This window comes from Amphiura filiformis, chromosome 3 (assembly GCF_039555335.1).
Source record: "Amphiura filiformis chromosome 3, Afil_fr2py, whole genome shotgun sequence".
Lineage (NCBI taxonomy): Eukaryota > Metazoa > Echinodermata > Ophiuroidea > Amphilepidida > Amphiuridae > Amphiura > Amphiura filiformis.
In genome coordinates this window covers 11,553,387-11,566,224 of record NC_092630.1, presented here as the reverse complement: position 1 = coordinate 11,566,224, position 12,838 = coordinate 11,553,387, and the positions used below count along the sequence as shown (strand labels likewise).

The 12,838-nt window shown below is 38.9% G+C and overlaps 1 protein-coding gene across 1 annotated transcript; it reads right to left on the bottom strand.

Moving 5' to 3' along the window:
* Positions 1-1,227: 1,227 nt before the first annotated feature.
* On the bottom strand, positions 1,228-12,043 carry LOC140148031 (uncharacterized). Its single transcript, XM_072169867.1, has 5 exons — positions 11,822-12,043; positions 9,929-10,404; positions 3,143-3,316; positions 2,509-2,737; positions 1,228-1,347 (listed from the first exon to the last, which is right to left on the bottom strand). Exons 2-5 carry the CDS (start codon positions 10,397-10,399, stop codon positions 1,277-1,279), a joined length of 945 nt encoding a protein of 314 aa, XP_072025968.1. The 5' UTR covers positions 10,400-10,404; positions 11,822-12,043; the 3' UTR covers positions 1,228-1,276.
* Positions 12,044-12,838: the final 795 nt, after the last annotated feature.

The window sequence follows — 12,838 nt, the reverse complement described above, 5'->3', positions numbered from 1 at the left end:
ATCCAGTACAGATTGCTCAGTAACTTGTCAGATTCTCTCTGTGATGTAGCTATTACTCTTGCGAGATACACTCCGGCACAGTATTCACCTAGTGATACGTGTAAGAAGGTAACATATGTTTTCTTTTTGAGATCCATTCGTAATGTTCCAGTGCTCAATATATTGACCCTACAGCCTAGCTTCAAAACGTCCTTCTCAAAGTCATTCTTGAACAAGACTCTGTATAATAAACCTACGTCGTTGTGTACGCTACTACGATGTATGGCTATTTTACCTAATTTAAAAATCAGGTCATTCAACTCATCACAATGTTCATCATCACCTGATTCGTCATCTGATGAAGGATCCTCTCCCTCCTTTCTTTTGTATATCCTCCACAGATGGAAGATAGTTTTTCGATAGAGTTGTGTCTTTGTCTTTGGTAATCTTTGATTGATTCCCCAAAGTAAACACATCATCAGAAGTAGAACTGGTATGGATGCTAAAGCTTTGATATTCATATCACCATTCAGTTTCGCAACTAATTTGTACCCCATTTCGCTGTCATTTTTGAAATCTTTGAAATACTTCTTGACATAAAGTTCAATGTTACTTGGAGAAAAACCTTCTAATTCTACCTGGGTATAGTATTTTAGGTGGTTGCCTAGGGAACTAACTTGGTCGGGTCGGGTGGTCAGTATAACACAAACGTTGCGCATTTTTCTGAATTGCAGTATCCGACTGAGCTCACAAGATTGATCTTGAAGACTTTGTGAACTGTCCTCATCCATACCATCTAAAATAAGTAAGATTTCGTCAGCATTAGACTCAATGTATGACATAAGACCCTCTTTTGACACTTTACTAACATCAGATAAAATTTGTTGAAATATGATATCTACCAAACGGTTATTACTATCTTGTATTTCATGCATCCTGATTACAAATACTAGTGACATCTTAGACAGTGTCGGCCTACAATTTTTCATCGCCCATTTATATGCGAGATTCGAGGCTACTGTACTTTTTCCTGTACCCCCTTTACCATGCACGAGAACCCTCTTTGATATTGTACCTTCAATATCGTGAAGAGCTATCAAATCCTCATCGCTCAATACGCGTGAGGCTTCTCCGCTCATGGGCTGTGTAAAGATATCATGAGACATGGTCGATTCTTCTTTTCTTACGTCTTTTTTTACCAACACAGGATCAACAAAGATAGTTTTCATATCTTTTGTGTGACCTGGTACCCACTGTAGTAGCGGTACTTGACTCATTTCAGCCAGGTAGAATTCTCTCAGTTCCTTCTGACACTCTGCCAAATCAAATCAAAGCTGATTTTTGGTGCTACTGTTGGTTGTGACATACCTGTTGGCGACAAAAACAATTCCAATAACTGAATTAATATGCGTGCACATTTAATGGAATCTTTTCCTAATGAGTCACCAAATTCAATATTGAGGTCCAGTCGGGTCATTTGGCACAACTTGACCTGGAATCGAACCACTCATATTCAAAGGGATTGAGTTACTCAATATAACTTGAGTTAGTGACATAATTTTACCAAGAAAATTGATTCTCTAATCTCTTGACGATAAAGTTGCAATTTGACGGAATTTTTATTAATACCACGTTGTAGCTAAAACACTCAACTTTTGTATAGAATTGTCCAAAATCCGTTTTTGCCACTTTTACTATATATTCATAACCTCATTAATAAACGCGATGCGTGCGATCCAATCATATTTTATTATTTGTGAAAACGCGAACGCAAATCGAGGTCATTAATATCTCACAATTGACCGCAAAATGCGTAATTGTTCCAATGTCGCACACAATTGACTTCTGCGTGCGCCGTATTGTGCGTCCAACGAACTGCGCGCGCGCTGGCTGCCGTATTTGGATTGCGCGCTACCATATTTGCACAGATTCTGATACGCACTTTTGTTATTGGTCGTTTTGTTTTAGCCTGATCGATTTTGGGAAAGGGAAGATGTAAAAATTGTTTATTTTTGAGGAAAATTTTGTGTTATTTTGTAAAGTTAAAAGATCAAAGTGACGAAAGAGGAATGAGGTTATTACTTTGCATCGAAAGTTATATGTCGGGCATTGTGAAAATCTAAACATTTTTTGGACCTCGAATATCCTCGGGGCTGCGCCCTCGGGATATTCCTCGGTTCCAAAGGCAAAATGTTTAGATTTTTCACAATGCCCTCCAAATAACCGATGCAAAGTTATTAACCTCTAAATATGACAACGTATTATTTATACCTAGTGACAAATGACAATTCTGGAGCTCGTGAGAATAAACTCGAAATAGGTGAGACCTTCAATGTCAATGACAAACCAGTAAATTATCGCGGTTATCGTCAAACCTTTAGCCTTAGACTACTTTCTTATAAAGTTCAAACACTGTCATAATGTACAAGCAAAATGTAATACATGTACATGTAAAATAGAGGCAACACATGTAAAGATGGTACTAAGAAATTAAATGTCAGGTACACATTACTAGACTATTTTGCTGACCTGATTTCATTGCCTGTACGTCTTTCCGTGTCTGTTCTGTCGTTAGTGAGATTGTCTGTAAGTCTTCCCGCGTCTGCTCTGTCGTTAGTGAGATTGCCTGTAAGTCTTCCCGCGTCTGCTCTGTCGTTATGGATATTCCGTGTACGTCTTTCCGTATCTGTTCTATTTCCCGGCTCAACTGAATCTGTATTTCTTCTCGCATGGCAGCAGTAACCGGCTCCTGTTGAATCTGAACAATGATATATTTATACAGTTGTGTAAGTTCGTATATAGTATATTTCTATTGATAATCAGCCAAATAACAAAATAATATGAATGGGCATTTCTTAATATTTGACTTATTTAATTATTATGTCCCCTTTTGTGGGTCCATTAGTATGGGTAAAATAAAATAGTATAATGTTCAACAAACATCATGCGATCATCAAAAGGCTGTGCTTCCAATATCTTAATTTAATGTGGCCATAAATTGCAACTTATATTGTGTTTTCAGGGTTCATGAAAAGCAAGTATTTGTCATAGATCTCGCGATCCAGAATATAATTAAGCTGAATGATATCTGATTACCTCAACTTGCATATGAAATCTATTTTATACAATGACATTTGATTATCGCAACTTGCACATCTCTTACCTTCGTAAGTTCGTCTTTGACATCTTGTGGGGCAGTGAAATGTGTAGGATGTAGTGTTACCAGACAATCTACCATAGCATTGAGATTCCCGAAGTATTCCTTCACCTTGCTGTCGCCTATCTGCATGCTGTCTGCCACTCTCATGTGAGATAGGTCGTTCCTGATTTCTGCAACCTATATTAGAGAATTTGAATTCGACACCAATTATTTTGTACTAGGTAAAAATATCATAATACCGTTAAGATTCACCCAATGGCGCACATGTGCTCTTTTTAATACTTTGGAGTAAATTTCACGTACAAATACAGAGCTCTCTCCTCTGACAATAATCCAACAAGAATTAAGGGTATGTGCCTTTACTTGCTGGTGGGATTTGTACGGGACTTGGACTTACTTGGACTTATTGCTTTCCTCCCTCGGATCCTGGGAACCTTGGAGCTAGCAGCCGTTTCACCATGGAAGTCCATATGCCTCTGTTTGTGACCATACTCCTTGCATTGTAGATTGATGTAATCCCAAGTTCTTGGCAGCTGCTTTTTATGTTGTCAAGCCAGCGCTTTGGGGGTCTACCTCTAGGCCTGTGTCCAGGTATTCTACCTGCAAGGGCATATTTAGGGTATCTGTCCTTTGGCATCCGTACGATGTGTCCAAAGTAGAACAGTTGTTTGGCTTTGATTTTGTCTAGTATTGTGACCTGGCTGCTTGTTGCCTCTCTTATTGATGTGTTCCGTAGCCTATCTCTTCTGGAGACTCCCATTATCCACCTTAAACAAGACATCTCGAACACCAACAATCTCTTCTCGTCTCTTTTCTTAAGCGTCCAAGCTTCTGCCCCATATGTTGCTATTGACAAGATTAGCACCTGGTAGAGTTCCATTTTGTGTTGATACTAATTTCTTTTGACTTCCATATTGTGGTTAACTTCCGCATGCTTCCCATTGCCAGTCCAATCCTCCGTTTGATGTCTTCCGTACTGGTTGAATTCTCTGTGATAACTCCTCCCAGGTAGGTGAAGGTTTGGACTTGCTTCAGTTGGTCACTTTCTATGAAGATGGTTATTGGGTGGCTGACCTTGTTAATGATCTGAACTTCAGTTTTCCCCTTATTTAGAGTGAGGCCAAATTTCTTGCTTTGAGTGTGGACTAGAGTTACAAGTGATTGAAGATCTTCCTCTGAATCTGCCATTAAAACAATGTCATCGGCAAACCGCAGATTGTTGAGGGTTTTGCCTTGGATTTTGATGCCAGTGTCCAGGTCCTGGATTGCTAAACTGATGACTAATTCCAGTAGTATGTTGAATAACTGTGGCGATAGGATGCAACCCTGCCTTACTCCTGTGGCAGTCCTGAACCACTCTGTGATATCTTTGTCCACCCTCACTGCACTTTTCGATGTGCCATACAAAGCCTGTAAGAGTCGAACTATCTTGTCCGGGTAACCTAGGTGCTTCATTGCTGCCCATAGTCCATCTTGTCACACGGTGTCAAAGGCCTTCTGGTAATCTATGTAGCAGAGATACAGCGCCTTGTCTATTTCGGTGTATTTTTCTGTTATTTGTCTTAGTGTAAAAAGCTGGTCAACAGTGCTACGGCCTGGTCTAAACCCTGCTTGTGATTCGGAGAGTATCTCCTCAGTTTGCTTTTTCATCCGGCTGTGAAGTATGCTGCAGAAGACTTTCCCTGCGAGACTTAGTAGGCTTATGCCTCTATAGTTGGCACAGTCTAATTTGTCCTTCTTTTTGAAAATGGGGACAATGATTGCTTTGCCCCAGTCCTCTGGTACACATTCGGATTCCCAGATCCTTCGGCATAATTTATGAATCATGTCTATTCCTGTATCACCAGCAGCTTTTAATTCCTCTGCTGTGATACCATCATGTCCAGCTGCTTTCCCTTCCTTAAGGTGTTTCAAGGCTAGTTCCACTTCCTCTCTGAGTATTCCTGGTTCAGGATCACTGGATTGAGTACTGGATAATGTCTGTAGTATGGTTGAGTCAGTTGGACCTGGCATGTTATACAAGTCATTTTTCTCTCCATCTATCCTTGATTTTTTCCTCGTCAGTGAGAATACTTCCTGCTTTATCTTTTACACTTTTCATCCGGAGAGTTTGTTTCCCTGTTAGGGTTTTGATTGTTTGGTAGACCTGTCTAGTTTTAGAGGCTTGGTGGCAATGATCTACCTCCTTGCACAGATTGTTGATCCAGATGTCCTTACACTGTTTTGACTGTCTTTTGATCTCTCTATTCAGGAAGTTGTATCTACTGTTTTTTTAGTTGTCTGTAAGCTTTTGTTGCTTAATCTCTCTCCTTTCGTCACATAATTTGAGTACTTCTGCTGAAATCCAAGGCTTTTGTGGCTTTGGTTTCTTGAGGCCTAGTACGTTTTCAGATGTTTCCTTGAAGCTTTGTTTTATTGAGTCCCATAGGTCCTCCACCTCAAGGTCTGTGTCTGGTACATCTAGAAGTGGTTCAAATCTGCCCCCTATTTGGATCTCAAATGAACTTCTGGTTGCAGAATCCTGAAGTTTTTGAATGTCATATTTACTCTGTCTCAATGGTTTGGGCTTGACTTTAAGTCTAAGCTTGACGTTGGCGAGTAATTGGTGGTCGGAACCTGTGTCAACACTGGGAAAACTTCTGGCCATAGAAATGCTACTTTTCCACCTTTGCTTTATCAGGATGAAATCAATCTTGTTCTTGGTTTTACCATCTGGGGACTCCCACGTCCACTCTCTGCTTTAATTTTTCTGCTTGAAGCAGGTGTTAGAAATACACAGGTCATTTTGTGCACAAAAGTTTAGCAGCCTTTCTCCTCTTTCATTGGACTCTCCATATCCAAATTTACCAAGTATTCCATTCCATGATTCCCAGTCAGTTCCAACTTTGGAATTAAAATCTCTCATTGTGATCAAGATGTCTTGTGAAGGTGTATTGTCAATAGTCTGTTGCAGCTGATCATAAAATTGATCCGCTTCTTCTTCGGTTGATGAGGAAGTTGGAGCATACGCTTGAATAATTGTCGCTGCACCAATTTGCGTGCGAAGTCTGGCTGATATCAGTCTCTCTGAGATTGGGTTATAACCCATCAGTGATCGTTGAGCTGTCTTGTTGAGGATGATAGCAACTCCTTTTCTGTGGATGGACTCATTTCCTGAGCTCAATATTTGATACCCATCTTTCGTAAACTCCCCTGAGTCGCACCAGTGGGTTTCTGAGATCCCAAGTATTTCCCATTGCAGATGATCTAACCCATGTAAAAGGTGTTCCAAGTTCCCCTCTTGGTGGAGTGTCCTTACATTCCACGTACCTATACCTATGGTTTTTTTCGCATTTAATAAGGCTCTATTCCCATCAGGTTTGTCAGCATCAGTCCTTCTAATTGGGGCTCGGGATGGTGTTCGCCCTGCTGTAGGAGGACCATCATTCCTTCCGATTAGGTTTGGGGCTGATGCATCATGATGCTCTGCTTCCTGCAGGCTCTGAGGTCGTGGAGTTAGTCTATTAGTCGGGGCTTTAACCCGAGTGCTATTGGATTTCTTCATGGTTTTTCGGATTCAGTGGTCTTTTACCATGGTAGAGCGAAGGACCTTGACTTCTCACCCTACAGGTCACTACAGATGTTTAATGTAGATTTCTTGAAACTGTAAGATGTCACTACAGCGAGCAAGCAATACTCTATAACCTTCAGACTGCTCCAACAGCCTTCAGGTCATAGAGTATTGCCCCCAGAGCCCCTGTCTGTTAACTATGCCGCAAGGCAAAGCCGTAACAGGTGATACGCGATTGACTAGCAATCTTCGTGAACGTGGGGGTTGGTAACTACAGAGAGGCGATTAGGAACAGGAGGGCTGATGGTATTGCCTCCTGCGCCTACAACCTTATAGTATAGTAAGAATAGCAAAGCAAGCAAAGGGTAAGTAACATGCGGGAGGAAGGCAAGGGCATGCAGGGAGAAAGAGGGGTTAGGTAGGGAGAGCACAGCAAAGGTTGGAAGTGCGCGTCATGCAGTCAATTAACACCCTGTACGGGAGGGCACTTTTATTTTGTGCCTAAAATTCCACTTGTGTCAAGGGAGCGCATGTGCCATTAGGCAAAACTTTACGGTACTTCATGATGAACGTTTAAGAGGCCTTAGTTTTGAGAGAGAGTCTACAGTCACCTACCTGGACAACCGATTCTTTAGAAATGCTTAGTCGCGCTAAAAGTCGATCGATACATGTTAAAATCAGCACAATTCAGAGATACACCTTTTTGCTATGAAAAAATTTCTTCAGTAATGTCAGTTAAAAACTTGGTGCTTGGATATACATTTTTTTTAAATCCTAGTGTTAAAATTAAGCATCAAATTGTATCTTTTAGTGTGATATTTTTGATTTTTATAGGCCTTGAGTTCGCCTGCGAGCTTTTTACGGAATTGATTTTTTAGCGTCTCAAACTAATATAGTTTGCTAAAGAAAGATATTTCCCACCTCTGTAAAGCACATCGTGTGGGTCTATATATTATAGTTTTGTCAGAATTTCCGTTTTTATTTTACCCTTTTCCCTTCATGCTCTGAAAATGTCAAACTCGGTGCTTTTATCTCGTGCGCAACCAGCAGAAATAGTCGATATTTTCATTGTTGTCATCCAGGGCAATTTTCCATTGAAAAGCAAAGATCATGAAGATTGCCCGACTAGCGATTTGGTAGCCCAAATCCCCAATTGGGTTATCTGGTAAATGAGGTGAATTTTAAAATTTGCTCCCGTGATAGCCTGCAATTTCATTTTATATGGATTCCATGATTATGAAAACCATTTTGTCTGTCTGTGTGTTTGTTTACCTAGGTTAGTCCGTATTAAGAGACGCACGCTTGAGGTTCATGAAAATCCACGGTCCAAACCTAGAAAAATTAGCGTGTTATTATAGGGGATTTTAATCTTCTGTCCCTCTTATCTCCATGTGAATTTTGTATGACCTACCCCCCCCCATCGCGGGTTGCCATTTTCATTACACCCTTCAGACTTGTGTTCGGGTTTCTGTACTGAGAGATTCATCAGTGTTCGGGTTTGCCTAACCATATTTGTCATAATTAAGCGCTATACCTAAATGTATAGCTATGCTATATATTATTATGTAATATCATGTACATGTAGGCCTATAGGGTGGGGTGGGTGCAGAGGTGTGTGAGGTGGGTAGTGGGGGTGTATGTAGGGAAACTTTGGTGTGGTAATCAACACACTTTAACCATGACTTTCAATGCATATAATAAGTTTTTATAAACTTCCATGTTTAACCTGGTATTGTTTTGGCTGCTTCATTAGGGCCTATGACTTTCGGTGGGTTTCCAAAAGCAGTTTCAAACAAACACAAACAAAAGGCACCATACCCAGTCACATTCATGACAATTGAAACACTACGTCAAGTATTAACATCCAAGTTATTCTGTTTTTAGGCAAGCAATTTTAAATAATTGCTTGAAACAAAAACCTGTTTAAGTTAACAATGAAAATGAATGGTTCTTATAAGGCACAATCTCTGATGAGGAACTCAAAGCGCGTAAAGCACGAAATTTACAAACAAACATAAAAACAATCAATTTATAAAGATGTTTAAAAACAAAAACCTGTTTAAGTTAACAATGATAATGAACGGTTCTTATAAGCCACAATCTCTGATGGTTCTTATAAGGACAATCTATTTCTGGCGTTTAAATAACGAAAGTCTGGGGCGTTACGCCGGGCGTTACGAAGGTTATTTCTTTGGAAGTGTGTTCCAAACAGTTTGCTTGATCATAAAACATACAGCGTAATATAATGTTTTGTAAAAGAAAGTTTTGTTTAAAATATTGCCCAATTGCATGTAAGCCTTCGGGCAAAGTTGTTTTGAGGAGAAGCAAATTTCAACACATTGGTCCGAATCACTCACGTGATGATGAAATATCCTCATCGTGCTATAAACATGATCAGTATAGGAGCGCTATTAGGCCTGGGAATTTCGTTGCTATATTGAAGTTCTGGCAACACTGTATCATGCCGGTATTCCTATTAAACCCAGGGATATCGATCCACAATGCTAGTATCATTAGCCTTATATTTCACGCGTTGATTTTGAAAAAATTTCAGCCGGTGAAAAAATGGTGAAATCAAAACGTAAATTCTGACAAAACTATGATATATCGCTCACGGTGATGTGCGTTAGAAAGTTGGGAAAAATCCTTCATTAGCGAACTATATTACTTTGAAAAGCTAAAAGGTTGATCCAAGAAAAGGCTCGCGGGCAGAGTTTAAGCCTATCAAAATCGAAAATCTTACACGAAATGACTGAATTTCACGCCTAAGTTTAACACTAGGATTTGAAAAAAACCATAAGTATCAAGCACTACAATTTGACCTGACATTTACTGAAAAAATGAAAATGATTGCACTTCATTTGGCCGAGAAAATTAATTTTACATTGAAAAGGTGTAACTCAAAATTTAGCTCGTTTCAACACCAAATTCGATCGTTTGTATTGCCACATTAAATGACTGAGTGGGCCTTGCATAACAAAAGAATCGGTTGTCCAGGTTGCTAACTGTCTAGTTTTATATTATCATAAGTAACACCAAACAAACGGCATTGTGATACAGAAATCAGAAACTGTAGAAGATTCATTCATCATTGTCATTTCAAACTAAATCAGAGATGCTGATCTTTTTGTTTCAAGAAGCATTAGATCAAATACAATACAACGTGCTACACCTCCTGATTTGATTTTTGTTTTGTTTATAGAAATGAACACCTGCTTGTTCTGAATGAGTTCTCTTACCTTTTGAATAACTTCAAAACTTGTTTGATCCCCTCCGTGAAATGGTTGAAACCTCGTCATGATCATGAGCAGACTAGCTGAATCCAAGTCGACTATCTTGGTGTAAGTTTTTTGTCGTTGAAGTCTCAACACAAATGCTTTGGCTACCTCGACATGGCTTTTACTCAAATTTGTAGAACTCACATTAGACCAAGTGATTTGTGATTTATAGGCGGCTGCTTGAAGAATTTTGCCCCAATCTTCACAGCTCTGACATGAGGTTGGTTGTTTGGGTTTCTTACCAGATGAGCACTGTCCTGTTGTACACGGTGGCAATGCCTGATTACCTTGCCATACTTGGAGACATTGATCTACACACGGTATGGCCTCATGTGTGACTAGATGAAGAGCTTTATAGCATCTGTAATAGGCATCACTGTCAACGACACATCCCGAAGTTGCCATGGTATCATGCTTTGATTTCAGCTGCATGTGATCTGGTGAAACAAATTATTATCAATATTTATATTCTTAGAATATCAAATATAATAATGTACTGCGATTTGAATAAGCGCACTCGACCTTGAATGGTCCGGTTATTGTATCGTCGATTAAAGGGACTTTCAGAGATCGGTGGAGAAGCACGGAAATCTGACAAATTGTCTCAGATCGCTTAAAATGGTCGATAAAACGAGGAAATATACCCTTAAAATTTTCTTTATGGCCATCACGTCGCGTGTCGCGTCCCCTATTTGCATTGCATGGAATATTCCTTATGCACGGGACATAGTTTTAAGGATTGTCTGTCTTGACATGAAACAATGGTGTCTATTATAGCTTATTCACTGTAATAGTTAGTTACTACAATAGTAAATAAACATGATCCCAAATAGTAATTACCCCCTTAATAACGAGGCAATAACAAAAAATCTCTGCATCCAATTTCAAAAACAGAAGCAGCAAAAAGAAACCCATTTTAGTTAGGCAAAGTTTGATATCTCATTTGTCTGGATAGCTCTAAATTTGTAACCATGCTGATACTTTGAATGAAAAAAGATACAGAATCAAAAGTTGCACTCAAAAAATTGTCAAATCAGTGACCCAATCCATTCTACATGAGGGGTCAAGGAAGACCCGCGGTGACCAATAACGAACAGTAACGTTTGGATTGGGTTAAGGTGCAACTTTTAAATCTGCATCTTTTTCATTCAAAGGGTCACCATGGCAACACATTTTTTGCTATTTGACATCAACATTTGCCAAACAAAACTGGCCTTCTCTTTGGTAGTTCAGTTTTAAAATTGGATGCATAGATAATAAAGTTTTAGTTATTGCCTCGTAATGAAAGGGTAATTACTTTTTGGGAGTGTTTATTTTAAAAGTGAACAAAAATACATGCGTGGGGAATATAGTGAAGTTTGGGATTGACGGATTCCTGAATGACCCTTTAATACTAGCTTAGTATCAAAATATTGATTCTGGATGGTCCCTGTTGTAGGTTATACACTTCGGCTTCGGAATTGGATATTTTAGTCATTGAACTTTACCTAATTTTGTACCTACAATGTTTCTTGTCCATATGCATACTAGCTCATACTGTCTGTGTTTTACGTATTTCCCCACAAGTTGATATACCTTTCTCTTTCATTTCAGTGATGTATTACCAGCCGTTTTGCAATTTATGTGTGAACAATGGTATATTGCATGCAGCATACATGACGTGAACGGGGAGCTACGGGGAATTCCCCATGACAAACGGATTTAATCAAAGGGCCGCCAAAAACTGCGGGAACCGGAAATCAAAAATAAATAAATAAATAAATAAGATAAACTAAAATTAATAAAATTAATAAATAACAAAATAAAATAATGAACAAACCCACCACCAAAATCACTATAATTTGCTACACGTACTTATCCAATCTCAAAGGTGATCTGGCTCGGCTGTTATCCACAAAATGGAGAGGATGGTTCAGTTCGCCAAATTGCCTATAGTGTACTATATATAATGTACATCATATTTAAAGGAATTGCGCTTATTAATATCCAAACTCCTGTGGTTTCCGTGTTTCACATAATCAATCACTTGTGGTTCTAGAAATGTATAAAGTTTCATAAATTTACGTCAAGCAAGAAAATTCATGATACCAACATGGCGATTTACAATAATGCTGCACTTAATAAGATGAGTGACGTATTGGTATAATTGCCAGTTTGTAAAGTGGTTAGGGACGTACCATTTAACTTCCAGGGGCCAGTTGAGGTTGGGCAAAATAGGTGGGTTCTTTTAACATTAGGTATTGCGTAGGTTTTAGTTTTCATACATTGTATATGCCTACACACAGTTGTTGGGGAAAGTTTTAAATATTGGTGGGTTTTTAAAGGGAAGTTTTTTTGGTTTCTTTACTCATACAGTGGGGAATTGTTTTTAAATTCCAACTATCCTCTGTAAGTCAAATGGTGTCTCCCTTGATGTTATTTCCTGCTGAATATTAATATTGTGACCTTGAACTTGCGTAGGAATATTTTCATATTGTAAAGTTTGCAAGTTTTTTGGTTTTTTTAAGTTTTATCAATACTGTGTATCACAAAAGAAAATGGTCTAATAATTTAAGTTACTTTCTTTATCCCTGATCTCCCTATGAAAATGCATTATATGAAAATAGTAATACAATTTACGCAAGTTCAAGTAAAGGCCATGCGTATAGATACAATAAATTAATACAAATAAGAATCCAATTCAGCATAGAATATTATGAACCACTACATCAATACAGACTGTTGACTGTACACACGAACTATAGACGAATCCAACGAGCCAAGTCATGGTCAGGATTTTGTCGGCCATTTTTGGGTCCCCGCAGCACCTAACTGGTTTTGTGACTGCCCAATTGGGTGGATTAAAGCCGCTAAAAATTCGAAGTTAGATTC